This window comes from Monodon monoceros, unplaced genomic scaffold (genome assembly GCF_005190385.1).
Source record: "Monodon monoceros isolate NGI ecotype Baffin Bay Population unplaced genomic scaffold, NGI_Narwhal_1 Super_Scaffold_11, whole genome shotgun sequence".
NCBI lineage: Eukaryota > Metazoa > Chordata > Mammalia > Artiodactyla > Monodontidae > Monodon > Monodon monoceros.
In genome coordinates, this window is record NW_021703767.1 from 685,283 (window position 1) to 700,441 (window position 15,159).

At 57.8% G+C, this 15,159-nt stretch overlaps 1 protein-coding gene across 7 annotated transcripts in view; it reads right to left on the minus strand.

The window, feature by feature from the left end:
- The window catches only part of PCBP3 (poly(rC) binding protein 3), a 213,571-nt gene that overhangs the window by 10,182 nt on the left and 188,230 nt on the right, over nucleotides 1-15,159 (minus strand). For 5 of the 7 annotated variants that reach the window (XM_029214236.1, XM_029214233.1, XM_029214235.1 and 2 more), the window contains 6 exons: nucleotides 14,001-14,033; nucleotides 13,524-13,640; nucleotides 12,553-12,684; nucleotides 11,627-11,755; nucleotides 8,457-8,531; nucleotides 5,498-5,539 (listed from right to left, as the gene is read on the minus strand). In XM_029214236.1, the coding sequence (XP_029070069.1) occupies nucleotides 5,498-5,539; nucleotides 8,457-8,531; nucleotides 11,627-11,755; nucleotides 12,553-12,684; nucleotides 13,524-13,640; nucleotides 14,001-14,033 (528 nt within the window). Of the gene's footprint in view, nucleotides 1-5,497; nucleotides 5,540-8,387; nucleotides 8,532-11,626; nucleotides 11,756-12,552; nucleotides 12,685-13,523; nucleotides 13,641-14,000; nucleotides 14,034-15,159 lie in introns of all 7 variants that reach the window. The other 2 variants (XM_029214240.1, XM_029214237.1) reach the window with 2 other exon arrangements.

Below are 15,159 nucleotides of genomic sequence, written 5' to 3' on the forward strand. Positions count from 1 at the left end.
ATGTCGTCTGCATGACTAGCTTGATGATTCTTGGCTTTTCCTCCTTCACGTAAAATTCCAAACAGCCTGCGGGGATTTTGTGTGCGATTGTACTGCATCCGTACCTCAACCTGGAAAGATCTTTGGTGTCGTTTCCAGGAGGACCGTGTGTCTCTCCATTCACTGTGGTCTTCTGGTCTTCTTTAACTTTCAATAACGACAAGGTTTTTTTTTTTTAATTCACCTTTTAATTATTGATTTCAAGTTAATTGTTCTATGGGGAGAGAGTCATCTATCTGATTCCAATTTTTGAAAGATGGTGAGTCTTCTTTACGGTCTAGGGTGTGATCAAGCTGTGTAAACGTTTTCATGAATTCAGTGGCTGTGCTGGGGAATGTTCGGTGCACGTCGGTTAACTCGGGCTCACGTTGCACTGTCAGAATCTCTGTACTTGTCTACTTGGCCTTCATTGAAAGAGGTCTGTTAAGGTTCCACTGCAACATCTGTTAAATTCTCTTAATGGTTTGTTAATTTTTTCCTTTATATATGTTTGAAGCTATGTTTTAGGTGCAAACTTAAATGTTTTATCTTCTAGTGAAGCATTTATCAATAAGTAATGACTAAGTAATTTCCTGTAAAGTTTTTTTTCCCCCACTAATAATAATAATGGTGTATTGTTTCGTTGGGTTAGTATTTTCCTAGAATAGATTTTCTGTTCTTTTAATTTTTCTAGGTCCTTATTCTTTAGGTGTGTCTCTTGAAAAAAAAAACTGATATATATTTTTTGTTTTTGTTTGCTTGTCTTTTTGTTTAGCTTTTCTTAAAAAACCCTCTGACAGCCTTTGTTTTTTAACTGGAAAGTTTCTCCCGCTTTGATCACAGTTACCCACAGATGTAGACGAATTTCTGTCATCTTATTTTAATTGTCCTGATCTTTAAGGGTTTCTTTTCTTTTTTTCGTTCCCTTCCTTTTGTGCTGATTGATCTTTTCCTGCCACCCGCTTTCCCCTCCGTACCTTTATGGAAGTTATGAAAGTGAACGTGTTTCTGATAGTCACCACTTTGAAATTTTAACACGTACATTTAGTCTTTTCTTTTTTCTTTTTTTTTTTTTGCGGTACGCGGGCCTCTCACTGCTGTGGCCTCTCCCACTGCGGAGCATAGGCTCCGGACGCGCAGGCTCAGCGGCCATGGCTCACGGGCCCAGCCGCTCCGCGGCATGTGGGATCTTCCCGGACCGGGGCACGAACCCGTGTCCCCTGCATCGGCAGGCGGACTCTCAACCACTGCGCCACCAGGGAAGCCCCATTTAGTCTTAATTCAATATCTTTGCCTTCCTCCTGAACGATACAATGACCTACAGGATGTTTTAATCCCCTCAGCCACATCCTAATCTTATGTATGCTGTCGGTGCCCATTTAGCTCTGTTAGTTAATCCCAGCAATTAGATAGCATTGATTTTGATTTTACAAAGTTTGTTTTCATTGACCCAAATGTTTAAATTTTAATGTAGTCAAAAATATCAATGTTTTCTTTATGATTTATGCTTATGTTAAGGAAAGAAATGGTAATTTTTTTTGCTCACCATTCTTTCTTGCATTTATAGCCTTCCTTCTGGGATCATTCTCCTTCTACTGACCGGCGTCCCTTAGAAGGTCACAGTTGTTTGTCTGAAAACATCTGTAACTTGGGAGATCCTCTGGAGGTTGCATTTTAGGTTGACAGTTGTTTTCTTTTCTTTTGCCACCACAATTGCTCCTTTATAATACTCCTTCTCTCTCTCCTCTCGGAAGATTCACTTCTGGTCTTTGGTGTCACGCGGCTTGACTTGGACGCGTCTAAAATGGATTTTGGTTGATCTAGTTGGAGATTTCTTGGGATTCCTGAATGTGAGGAATTTTCTGTTTATTGATTCTGAGAAATTCTCTGTGCTCATCTCTTAGAAGCTTCCCTCCCTCCATCCTATCCGCTAACCCTGGGACTTCAACTGGATCTGTGTTCTCCCTTCTCAGTCCTCCTTATCGGTGTTTCTCAGACTTTCCGGGCAAACAAGTTACCCAGGGTCTTGTGAAAATGCAGATTCTGATTCTGGGAGGGGCGGGCTGAGGGCCGTGCCACTGAAGAGCTCATCTCCGAGGAGAGGGTGTGCAACCCCGGGGAGAGGGGCAGGGGCAAGAGTTAACCTGCCCCTGTTTCCTGCTCTGCGGCAGGTGAGGCCGGGGTGCCTCCCCGCCACTCTGAGCTGCAAAAGGAGAGGACTGAAGATCCTCCGATCTTGGAAGAACAAAGAGCCAGAGGTGCGGGCGTCAGCGGGGTGGCCGTGCAGGGCTCTCACCAGAAGAGGCTAGGAGCAGCCTCAATGGCACCTCCCTGTGGGCTCCCAGAGGGGGACATCAAGGAGGTGGGCGGGGAAGGCACTCCATCCCCGGCTGTGTCCACTGTGAGCAGAGCCCCAGGGACCACCGTCCGCACGGGATCTAGCTGTGCACTCCCACTGGTTTCTTCTACTTACTATGACTCACTTGTTCCCAGTTTCCCCACTGCTAACTCTCTAAGTGACGAGCTTCCTGGCTAACACGGCGCCCATCTACCCCCAGATACTCAACACCCTCTGCTGGGACCCAGTGTCGCGGGGACCGACAGCTCTGCTGCTCCTGGCCCCCAGCTCTGGTGAGGGCCCCTCGAAAGCCCATGTCCAGGCTCCAAGGGAGGCCACCGGCTCAGCTGGCTTCTGGTCTCGATTCTGCTCACTTCCAACACTCCTTTAATGAGGGGATGCTAAGTAAGGGAGTGACTTGGAAACTTTGAAGAGTAGAAATAAGATTCACACGTGAGGGCGTGCCTGACGTTGACTGATTTCTCCCAGAAGAAACCAATTTCTTCCTGGTGTAATCGGTACAGGGACAGAAAGAGCGGAGGTGGGAGACAGCGGTGGTGGCCATGCTGTGTCTGTCCAGGCTTCGCATCTGCTCCTGCGTCCTGAGTTGTGGCCACCATGGTCCTTCCTTGTGTCTGAAACTACACCCGACCCCTCGGGCAGGACCCATGGGCGGCTGTCCTGGAGCATTCTGGCCACAGGCCGTGACCAAGGCCTGCAGCTGCGACAGGCCCAGTCATGCAACAGTCCTTGGCTTCTCCGAATGCCCAAGAGCTATGAGCTTCCAGAAGGATTCCGGTAAAACAAGGGCCGAGGCAGGCGAGAACCTGGAGGGAGACTGGTGAGGGTGGGGCCCTGATTCCTACGTGGGTTAAAGCAGAAAGCAGGAAAAACTGCGCACATTTTAGCTCTAGATGAAGAAATGCTCAGCTCTAAGAAATGTATTTTCTCAAAGTCTGTGCCTGACTTAGGAAGGAATTAGCGGCTGAGATGACAGTGGGGTGTGTGTCAGCCACTGGTGTTGAAATATTCAAATGGTGCATTCAGTTACCTTATAAAATAAACGAGCACTTCCTGTAATTATTATACTTGCATTCTAAGAAATGAAGCTTTTCAAAAATTCCTACTGAATATTAAGCTCAGATAAAAGTGCCTTCCTGGCCGTGGTCACTCGTCACCACTTTATTTTGTTTTGAACGATTCTTAGTGATGGTCCAAGCCTTCAACTTTCCATTCCTGCAAGGAAAGCATTTATCAAAGTCCTGCTCTTCTGTCCTAACAGTTGCTCCATCACACGTGCGGTCTGGGGAATGCAGGGTCCTTCACAAAAGCCCTTTCACCATAAAAAACCAAGTGTTTCAAATCTCTATCAAACTCAATGAGGCAACCATGTAATAGCTAGCTATAAATTAGTTTAAAATCCGAAAAAAAAACTGAAACTACCCATTTTTCAGAGATACTGAGACAATCACATGGAAAGAGCAAAACAACCCATTGATTTGAAAACCAGCCAAACAAACCAGTCAAAGTCCCCCAGCCTCGCTCGGTGCGTGTGCCCTGGCCTAGGGAATCCAGACCAGGAATTCAGGCCTGCAGCGCGGAGGCCTCGGGCAGCAGGGAAGCACAGGTCTGCCATGGGCTGCGGGTCGGAGCCTCACCTCAGACCTGCTCTGGGTAAACCGCCCCTCATGGCCCAGACCACCAAGTGTGCTGAGTTCTGAGTCTGCTTTTGCACAGATGCTTTTCCAAAGGCACAAGACCACCAGCCACAGGGAGTGAAGGCTGTGCCACCCTGTAAACCGGCTTCTCCTCCGATCTCTGTCACGCCATGTGGGCGCTCTAGGGGTCCACGGAACCCACACACCACGGTGCCTGTCCCGACCCCACCAGTGCTATGCTTTGCTCACTCCACATGGGTGACGGGCTCCCTCCCCGGGTTCCAGCACCTGCCATGCCCTGGGTCGCAGCCAACTGTCATGTGGGATGGCGAGGGCAGGCATCCCCCATGTGGCTCAGGACGGCCCCCAGCCCCGTCTCCACCAGCTTCCTCTGACTTTTGATTCATGTGTGTTGCGTAATGAGGATTTTTTTTAAAAAGGAAAAGCCGTTGGTTTTTCTTTTCTATTCAATAGAAATGTCCTACAATGATGGTGAATTGAATCTCACATGTACGCAGTGTCGGTGAATTCTTATAACTCTCCCTGCCCTGACTTTACGTCTTAAGGTGGCCGGCTCTTCACCTGCCAGTTCGAAAGTGCGAGCGTATGCACAAGATGGGCGGGCATCGCTGTCACCTGCGGTCCCTCTGCCTGGACAGAGCCCGCCCCCCACTGGCTCTCCGAGAGCAGCGCACGTGGACCCGTCTTCCCAGGACAGAGGACACTTCTTGAGTCGGACCTCAGCTTGCCGTGCCTGCGGCCATGGCACACAAACCCACCCACCTTTTCCCTCTCTTCCCCGCACCCCGCTGCCCGGGCCAGCAGCACAGACCTCGCGGCCCAGCCTATCTACAACCCTGTGGCCTGCGGCTCCCCTGCAGTGTGCTCAGGGCGTCCAGTCCTCCAGCGGCAACACTGCGCTCAGACTGGAACCCAGTCCGGAGCGGCCCTGGGCGTGGAGCGCGTCCTAATGCTAGAACAGAGCCTCGTCTGCTGCACGGGCTCCCAACAGCCTGGATCTCGTGCATGCATGGACCCTGCTCCGACTGGGGCCTGAAAGGGAGCATGTAGCTTCACCAGTTGTTCAAAGCCCATCCAAGGTATCCCGGCAGACCTGCTGATGGCACATCACCTGCCTGCTCAGGTGCCCACGGGGCCCAAGCTGTCCCCGCCCACCAGGGCAGGCGCCGGGGACAGAGCAGCCCCGTGGCCCCCGTCCGAGGCCCCACGTGCGCAGGAATAGCCGGGACTGCAGCCACAATCAAGACAATTGGACGTCAGGCCAAGTCCTCCACAGGAGCAGAATCAGTGCTAAGAGACTAAAGGTTACTCAGGGCCATATGGATAGGACACAGGTCAGGAACACTGAGAACAGTATTAATATTATGGTGTAATATTAATATTAGTAGCGATGGACAGCAGCATGCAGGTAGGAGGGAAGTGGAGACGAGAAGAGAGGTGAAGGGACAGAGTAAAAACTCACATCTGGGTGGGGGATGGCGTACTGTCCCTGGATCGTGTAGGCCTAGAGAGAGAGAGACACCGTCAGCTCGAGAAGCGGCAGCCATGTGTCCCCCACCGCGGCCTCCCCTGAGGGATGAGGGCCCTCCTCGGGAAGGGCTTTCCTGCAAGCAGGCCCTGGGCCCTCTGGTTAAGGCCTTCCCCCTTCACGTAGGAGAGGCGGCCCTCCCAGGGCCCGGGGTGCAGAGATTGGGAGCAGGGTCCTGGCATTGAGCCTCCCAGGTCCCTCGGTGGCTGGAGCTACAACCAGACACACGATGGGGCGAGGCGGGGGGGAGGGGAAGGGCCAGGCAGCCGGCTTCTGACTCTCACTCCCTTGCCCCTCAGCTGACAGTATCTAAGAACAACCGCTTGACCCTCTCTATGAGTCACTGATTATTAACCCTTTGAGAATTTAATCGGCTATCAGAGTAAACACTTTCAGGACATATTTACTCCAAGAAACCCAAACAACAAAACAGAAAACTTTAAAAGTTGACTCAAAACCAATTTTGGGAACGCCAGATTAAGTAAGAAATGCACCCAAACCAGCCACAGGTTGGCCGATCGTCTTCCAGCCTCAGAGGACCGGGCGGCCGTTGTGACTTGGGGGCAGCATGCTCTTGGTGGCACAGCTCCCAGAGGGGGCTTGTTTTGCCTTCACCGTGTCACTTGCCTTCAAGACAGTGACTCGGAGTAGCCGCAGCGTGTGAGTGGGCCCCGAAGCCTCTCCCACCGCCCGCCCCGCCTGCCTCAACAGTCCCTCAGCCAAGATGCTTCCAGAAACTCACAGCCAAAAAACAAACAAACCACACAGAGTCGAGGGAGAGTAAAGACAAAGACTTGCCACTGGGACTCGGTGACGTGGAACGTGCGGCACCAGCCACGCTAGGCCTGCAGGTGGGGCAGGTGCAGAGCCCCTGTCTGGGGGAGGCCCGGGCACCTCGTGGGGAAGGAAAGGAACCTGACCAGAAACAGCACGCATCAGGGAGGCTGTGCGTGCTCGGGGTCGTGGGACGCCACCAGGCACTGCGCAAACGTGTCCCCGAGTGTGACAGGCCCTGGGACAGTGCCGCCATGTGCTCCCCGACTGGCCGTTCTTTATCCCAGACACTTTCAGTTTCTGACTTATCTTTTCATCACTCAGGTGTTACGGTTTCTAGTTCTACTGGAAGTGCACGGGCCGCCTACCATCATTTCAGGGCAGAGGTACAGACAGACGACAGGTCACAGGTTCCGTCTGGATGAAATCTTTATGGACTGAAACTGCTGGGATGGCAAGAAGTGCCTCTCGGCAGCAGGGATGTGCGGGCATCTTCCCAGGGACAGGGGAAGGTGGGAGGCTCTGAAGCCTGGGTGTGCAGCACGTCCTGCACGCGGGCAGGGAGGGCCCGGGGCCTGGTACAGTGACCCCTCTGCCCGCTACCTGCAGCGCCGCGGTGACCCTCCTGTGACTCTGTCCCCTGCCGACGGCCAACACTAGTCAGTCGCTGGCCACACTACCTGTCCCCAGGGCGCAGGCGCTGGGTTAAGGTGCTGAGCCCCTGTGAAGCCCACGGCGGCGGGGACCTCGCTGTCCTGACTGGGGGGGTGGGTGAGGCCCTGCTTTGCCGGCCGGGGCGGGGCTGGGCTGGGCCCGGGAGGCTTCCAGGCTCTGGCTCATGTTAACATGCCTCCCCTCTGAATGAAGCCAGCGCTTCTCCATGTGGAATCATCGTGGGCTTGCTTGCATGTTGGGGCTGAGGCCACGCAGGTAACTCACCTGCCGCTGATCACGGATGCACGGCAGGAAAGGAGCTCTGAATGCGGCGGGCCGTCTGCGGCTGGCCTGAACCACGAGGGCCGCTGACCCCACCCCCCGGGGATTCGCCACAAACGCTGCCGCAGGAGCTCAGACCCTGCCCTCACCTCACGGGGCTCAGCGGGAGAGAAACCGGACAAGGTTCTTTTACAGAGCAGAGAAAAATGTGGAGAGTTTGTATTTGCCTCTTTTCCATCACGGCCCTCCCGTCCTGGGTCATCTGGGAAGTCTCTGTCTTAACTCTCCCTTGAACAAGGCACACAGCACTGCCACCTGGACGCAGAGCTTCTCCTGGCACACTGGCCTGGCCTTTGCAAAGTCCCTCAACCGCGGCTGCCGTGACCCTGCTGTGAAGGGACAAAGCGAGCTCCTGGCGGACACCTCTGAGCCCGGTGCCCAAGGGCAGAAGACAGGGCATGGCCCCCCTGTCGGCCCCTCCAGGTCCCGCTAAGCCAACCACTGGCCTCAGACAGAAATCTCCGTGACCCCTGGTTTCCAGGCCCTCCCTGGCAGGAGAGAAAGCTCAGGGGCTCCCACCAAAACAGCAGGTGTGTGAAGTGGCCATGGCCGGCCTGCTGGGCCTGCGGCCAGCGTGGGGCAGGGTGGAGAGAGAGGGTCGTCCCTATAATGGGACGCCCAGCTGGCCTCCCCTTCATCCTTGTCTCTCCCTCACGTGCTCCTGGGCGGAACTCGTGTGTGGGAAGTTGGGAACGTGTATTTCAGGGGAGATGGGGCCAGTTCTCACAGTCGTAGTTGCCTCAACCAGGAGTCATAAAACCCCTGGTAACGCTCCCAGCCCTTGCTGCCTCCGAGCTTCCTAAAAACACCAGGAAGCTAGACTCGGGCGGTGCTGCCCAGCTGAGCAGGCCTGAGCCCGGACCAGGGTCCTCCTGGGCCCGGACGCCACAGGGCGTCCGCCTCGGCCCTTTCTGTCCACGGATGCTGCCCGGTGGGTCTCTCTCGCGGTGGCCCGCGTCCACCCCAGGGCCGGCTGCGTGCCGGGAGAGCTCTGCGTCCAGCGTGCGCGGGGGACACGTGCACGTGAGGAGGGAGAAAACCTGAGTGCACTAACGGGCAGCGGCGGGGGCTGCAGTAAGAGGCTGAGGTTGGCAGTGGAGGCCGAGAGCGGCTCGGCTCTTACCTGACCACCTGCAAAAATGACAGGGGTGGAGGCGGGCTTTGGGCGGTAGGGAATGGTGGCACCTTTCGGTGGGGACTAGGAAAAGGGACAGGAGAGGGAGAGAGAGCGTCAGAGCAGCTTCGCAGCGGGCAGTCGTGAGGCCTCCTTCCGACCCCCCCGCGCCCCCGCCCTCCCCAGCCCCCAGGTCCGCCAGGGACCACCGCCCTACACACAGCCGCAGCAGGAGGCGGCGGGTGGCGGGTGAGGTGGGTGGATGCGCCCCCGCCCGCACCCGCGACCCTCCCCAGGCGCCAGCACAGGCGCCGCGTTCTGAGAGGGGCGGCCTCCTCCTTCAGTCCTCGGGAAAGAGCCCCCGGGGGCTCGGTGCCAGTGCCGGGGCTTCGCGTGGCCTGGGCTGACGTTCAGTCGGCATAATCACAGGAGAGTGAGAAACATCCAACTTCACTGTTTAAGAAAAGAGCCATCATTTAATGCACCTTAGAGTCCCAATGAAATAGTCCACAGTCGTGATGCAATTTGCTACAATTTCCTTTCATTATTCTGTGTCCAAAAGTATAGGGTTCATATCTTGGGGTGAACGATATTCTCACGCACCAGAAGTCGGCCAGATTCTGAGGATGTCAACCAGAACCCTTGGTCAGAAGCCATCAGGCCTCCCCTGTCCCCTTGCCTGGGTGACCGTCTTCCCTGGGAGCAAAGTCCACAGGGCTGGGCCCGGGCTGTTGTCGGGAGTCCTGAGTCAGCAGCACCACCAGCCAGAGACAGAGCTTAGGGACCAGGGCGGCCTGTCTTTGCTGGGACTTCCTGCGGCCATTGCCCACCCAGGCCCAGCCACCAGGCGGTGTGACCTCAGAGTGACCCAACCCAAGACACACACAGGGAGGTGGGGACAGCAGAGGGGTTGGCAGCTTCAACTCTGCAGCCTAGGCCACATCATGTGACCTTGTCCATGCTGCGTGCCCTTGAACACACTGTGTGACCTTGGATGTGTGCTGTGTGACCTTGAACACAGTGTGACCTTGGCCTGCTGTGTGACCTGGAACACACCATGTGACCTTGGCCTGCTGTGTGACCTTGGATGTTCTGCGTGAACTTGACACGTTGTGTGACCTTGGCCTGCTGCGTGACCTTGTGGAGAGCACGAGGGGCTGCTTCGAGGACCTGTGTGCTGACCGCGTGTGGGTGACGCTGGGCTCCTGTCCTCCCGTCTCCGGCTCGTCTGAGGTCGTGTCCAGGTGCCTCTGCAGCGGGGTTCTCTGTGGTCTCAGGGTGATTAGGGGTCACCGGGCAGGAAGCGTGACTACCCTGAGTGACCGTTTCCGCTGTGAAAGGAGGACTCGGTCCGCTGCGAAAGGAGGACTCCGCTGCTGACCCCACTCCATCCCTGAGCTGGGGGGTGGGCTCCCCACTTCTCAGCTTCAACTGTCACCTTGCTCCATGGTGCACTCCGACCCCGCCGACGGCAGTGCCCACCCTCCGCTGGCCCTGATGGCCATGACGCCCAGTTCCCTTTGAGCTGATCTCTGGTGGAGGGAGGCCTTCTGAGCACACGCCCCCCCACCCAGGGCTGCAGCCCCGACCCTCGCGCTCTCCACCGACCCGCCACTCCTTGAGCAGCCCCTCCCTCCCTTGGTAGTGATTTCATGGGCGGAGCCCCCCACCCCAGAGGCCGAAACTCCAGTCACTCTTCATTTAACATCGGACCAGGGGCTCCTAGCTGCGGTGATGCTTCCTCCCTCATAAGTGGCTGCTCTGGCCTCCGGGGGCTTTGTGACACCAATGGCAGGAGGCTTCGTCCCTGTCCCTCGAGGACCGATCACTCCTGCCCATGTGCTTCAGCGTTCACCGTTTCACAGCCCTGGGGGCACCAGCGCCCCACAGCCAACGGGGTCAAGCTCTCCTGTGGGGTCACGTCTGACCACAAACGTGGCACAAGCAAGGCCACGTGGGAGGGGTCCTGAGGAGCCCACATGTCCTGTTCTGACCTCGTCGGGGACATCAGAGGCGGCGTCCCTCCTGGAGCGGTTCACGTCACCCCGCCTCGCCCGGGCACTGCCACCCACCAGGCCGCTTGGGCATCTGCCACACTAGGGGTGCCGGGCCCTGCTTGCTACCCACCCTCACGGCCCCTCGCGGTCCCAGCGCCGGGACTGAAGAGGACACAGATCCTCACCGTGACCAGCGTGTGGGGAGAGCTTCAGAACAAAATATCTAGAAAAATATTTTTGATTTCCCAACATCATACTTCAGGAAAATAAAAGCGATACAAATTTTTTTCTAAGGAGTTGGACATGGTGCTTTAACACCAAGTCAAGTACAAAAGAGGGAGAACCCACTGCTGCCCCCCCCACCGAGGCTAATTCCTGGGGGAGACTGCTTTGGGCATGGGGGGAGGAGGGCCCAGGGGGCCGGGCCACCAGCACAGGTATTGAAACCTTTCGTTTGAGGCACGATGACTTGATTTTAGCTTAAGAAAGACCAGCAACTATTATTGATAGCTTCAATTAATCTTGCAGCAGTTTGGGTATTGATTGAAACTTCAGTCTTGGGTTTTTTTCCCTCAGATTTTAAAGAGAGGCTTTTCCTGCTCAGCTGTGCCTTCCTTGCTTCTCCTTTGGTTAATCCTTTTGTTTACTTCTTTCTGTCTTCAAAGTTGGGGCGTTTTCGTGTGCTTTTCCTAAGTCCTGCCCATTGTACCTCGGCGGCGTCTCTGATGCCCGCAGGCTGGGCCCACGCAGTGGGGTCCTGTCCATGGCGTGGGCCTCTTCACTCCATCTGCATCTCCAGCCCAGACCTGGCCCCAGGGCACACCTGCACCACTTTTAAGGACTGACCCTTTGCTGAATGCCCCTCACACCACGGACTGCTAAACCTTTATCCAACTCCAGAAATGAGGGGAGGGGCTCACGCTCCCCACATTCTCCGTTCACCCCCCAGGTCCCCAGTGAAGATGACCGACCCACCCGAGGTGGCCGGAGCCGGCGGCTGCCCTCCCACGGAGCCTGCACCCCAGCACAGCTCTCACTCAGGCCGTCCCTGAGGCCCGCCCTCACGCGGCCCTGACCACATGAAGCCTCAGGGCCCCAAGGCCTCCGACGCTCAGAAGCCCCGGCCGGCACGGAGTGAGGGGCAGGCTGGCGAGGAGCCCTGGACTTGTGGACAGACTGTACCTCCAGCATGACCACACAGATCTGCTTGACACACTGGATGATGGCGTCGGGGGTCCCCGAGATGGTCACTGCCCGCTCTGTGGAGTTGGGCAGCATGTCCCCGGCCACCTGGACCTGGGCACCTGTGGACTGGAGAGACCAGACGTTGGAAGGGGCCCCACCGAGTGGGGCAGTGTGCATTGCAGCGGCACTTCCTGGGTGCCCCCGGGGGCATCGAGGGCACAGCGCGCCTTGAGACACCCCCCGACGCTGCCCCAGGTCACCCCCCCATGCCCTCTGCACGCTCCATCTGGAGCCCCTGGGGCAGCCCCATCCAGCTCAGCCCGCCGCTGCCAGGGCACCGCGGACCTGGAGCAGGGCGGGCGACGCTGGGTGCGGGAGCGGCATCTCAGGAGGCAGAGTTTTTTTCAAATATGTGGAATTCTCTCTCTCTGTGGAGTTTGAGGTCACAGAGAAAGATGGATCCCAGTCACAGGGCCTAAAGCGAGTGGCCGTCTTTCCTGGAAGGAATCAAGCCTGGGGGCTGCCATCCTTTGGGGAAGGGAAGGCCTCGGGCTTTCCTTGGGAGAGCAACTTGTGAAGGTAAGGTGGGTCCCTCAGGCAAGCCCCACCCCAGCTGGGACGGCTCAGCGACTCTCAGGAAACGGGGCCTGGCAGTGGGAGCAGGGGCCTCCTGGGGAGCAGAGCCCGTGCCCTGGAGCCCAGGACTGGGTGGAGGGGTGCCACGGCCACGTCCCAGGAGTCAGGCCTGGGCTCCTCTGCGTGACGCCCACAGCGGGGGCTCCCACGGTCACTCTGCCTTGTGGCTCGTCCCTCCCCTGCCGCAAGCTCTGTGCTGCAGGGTCTGCAGGGACCCGGCTAGTGCTCTGCTCTAGGGACATCCTGACTGCCTGGCGCTCGGCTCCCGGGCGGGGAGGGCTCGTTACCTCCCTGATCTCCTTGATCTTGGAGCCGCCTTTGCCGATCAGGGACCCGCACTGGCTGGCGGGGACCACCAACCTCAGCGTCACCGGGGGCTTGCTGGTGGCCGGGCTGTTGGTCATGCAGTTAATGATGTCCTGGGGAGGGAGAGGCACGTGCGTCGGCCACGAGAGCCTAGCAGGCTCCCTGTCAGGGGTGGGGGAGACGAGGACGAGGGGGAGGCAGAAGCACGATGGCAAACGGCTGAGGGTGAACAGCGGGAGGACACGGTGGCCGGGCTGGGCTGCTCACAGGGGCTGCGAGGCCGGGCCAGGCTCAGGGGACGAGGGGGGGCGGCTGGAGAACACAAGGGGACCCCCAGGCGTGCACATCTGTGCAGTCGCGCTGCTGCCGCAGGGTGGGGCGCAGACGCCCAGGGTGCCTGGACTCAGGGTCCGACCTCTGTCCCTAAGGCCTGGCGGGCAGAGAGGGGCTTGGACAGAGGGGGATCCATTTGACAGAAGGACCTACTCCCCGGCTTGATCACCCTTCCAGTAAAGACACCAAATGCATCTCCAGATAACTTTCAGCAATTTCAGAAATCTCCGGAACACATAAAAAGCTTAAGGTCAGACTCATTGACAGACGCACACAAAGGCGCACAGACACACAAATGCGCGTAGGTTTCCCGGGCCTGGCTCTCCCTTTGTCCATCCACATCTGAGCCAAGCTAAACACACTGGGGGTCAGCTGCTGTGGACAGGGCTGAGGCCTGGACGTGGCCGCCTCACTGCTGGTGCCAGGCCTTCCCTGAGGACTCGTGGTCTGGGGGCAGGCCCCGAGGGACTGCTCAGTGAGGGAGGGGGGCCTTGGGGGAGGAGGGACCCTGGTCTGTCACCAGGTGGACCGGAGGGGGCAGTCCCCGGGGAGGCAGAGGAGGCAGAGGGGCTGAGAGGTCCCCTCTTCTGGGACAGGGCTCCCCAGGGGCGCCCCTTACCTCCTCAAACTTGTAGGCGATCATGGCAAAGGCCTTGAAGATGGCGTCTGTTGGGCCCGTGATGGTCACGATTCTTTCTGGGCAGTTTCCTTCCGAGATGTTGATCCTTGCCCCACTCTGGGAGGGAGATACGCAGACCCCAGAAACTGGATTAAAGCCTTGGGGCCGGCAGTAGGCTGGATCCTAGGGCCTACTGACCACCAGGGACTCGTGCAGGCTGGTGGCACCCGAGCCTCAGCACCGATGGCTGGTCCTGTCCTACTGTGCTGGCTGTGGCCCGGTCGTGACTGGGAGGGCACCTGAACTGCTGGTGTGCGCTTCGGGGCTCCGCATGGCCACCCCTCGCTCACATCCCTGCCATGCGGGGCTCCTGGTGGGTCCCGGCCGCGTGGGGCTGGGCACAGAGCTGCTAGGAGGCCCTGGCCTCCTCCCTCCTGCCCTCCCAGAAACAGTACGCGGCTCAGGGCGCCAACTCACCTCTTCACGCATCTTCTTCACGGTCTCTCCTTTCTGGAACAAAAGTTCAGACAAGGGAGGGGGTCACTCGGGCTTCCACCACAAGCACAGGAGGCTGGGCGCCCCAGCCCTCGAAGGTTGGCTCCAGGCCTGACATGCGTGACTCCCCAGTCGGCCCGCCACCTCGCCCAGGGCACAGGCTGTGGGCTGGGCAGACCTGGCCCCAGGGACCCAATGCAGCTCCACGTTTGGCCTGGGCACCTGCTCCACGGGGCGGGTTTGCACCCGTCCCCCAGCCTCACCGCCGGCAAAGCAGGGACCAGGTCCTCGGGCGATCCCATGAAGAACTTGTGAAAAGAAGCCTGACTCTGAGCTCCGGGGGCTCCCCCACAATTCAGGGACCACGAGGGACCAGCGAAGCCAGAGACGGTCGCAAGGAATGGGGGTGCAGGGTCCTGGCCCACCTCTCTCCTACACACACCCAGCTTCCAAACCAGTGCTCACTTTCCCCAGGGGAACGTTTCTTTGAGAATGGACTCACCACCATTCAGGCCGGAGGTGGGAGACTGCTCCCAGGAATGCACGTGGGAATTGGTCCTGAGCTCTCAAACCCGGGAGGAATGACTGGCCACCAGGGCAGGTGGGCAGCAGGGCTGCCTCGGGGGGTGACTCCCCAGCTCCCACAGGGCTGGAGAACGGGAAGCTCTGCGACCAGCCTCATAGGGGTGCAGCCTGAAGGCGACGGGGCAGGATTCCAGCGGGATCCCCACCGTGCGCGGGATCCCGCACCGTGCGCGGTTCACCCCCTGCACAGGGCTGGTCCACACCTCACTGTGCCTCTGAGATACCCCGGTAGAGGCAGAGTTCACTCAATAATTACCTTCCTGGGACTTCCCTGGTGGTGCAGTGGTTAAGAATCCGCCTGCCAATGCAGGGGACACGGGTTCGAGCCCTGGTCTGGGAAGATCCCACATGCCGCGGAGCAACTAAGCCCGTGCGCCACAGCTATTGAGCCTGCGCTCTAGAGCCCGCGAGCCACAACTACTGAGCCCACGTGCCACAACTACTGAAGCCTGCGCGCCTAGAGCCCGTGCCCTGCAACAAGAGAAGCCACCGCTCACCGCAACTAGAGACAGCCTGCGCGTAGCTACGAAGACCCGAGGCAGCCAAAAAAATAAAA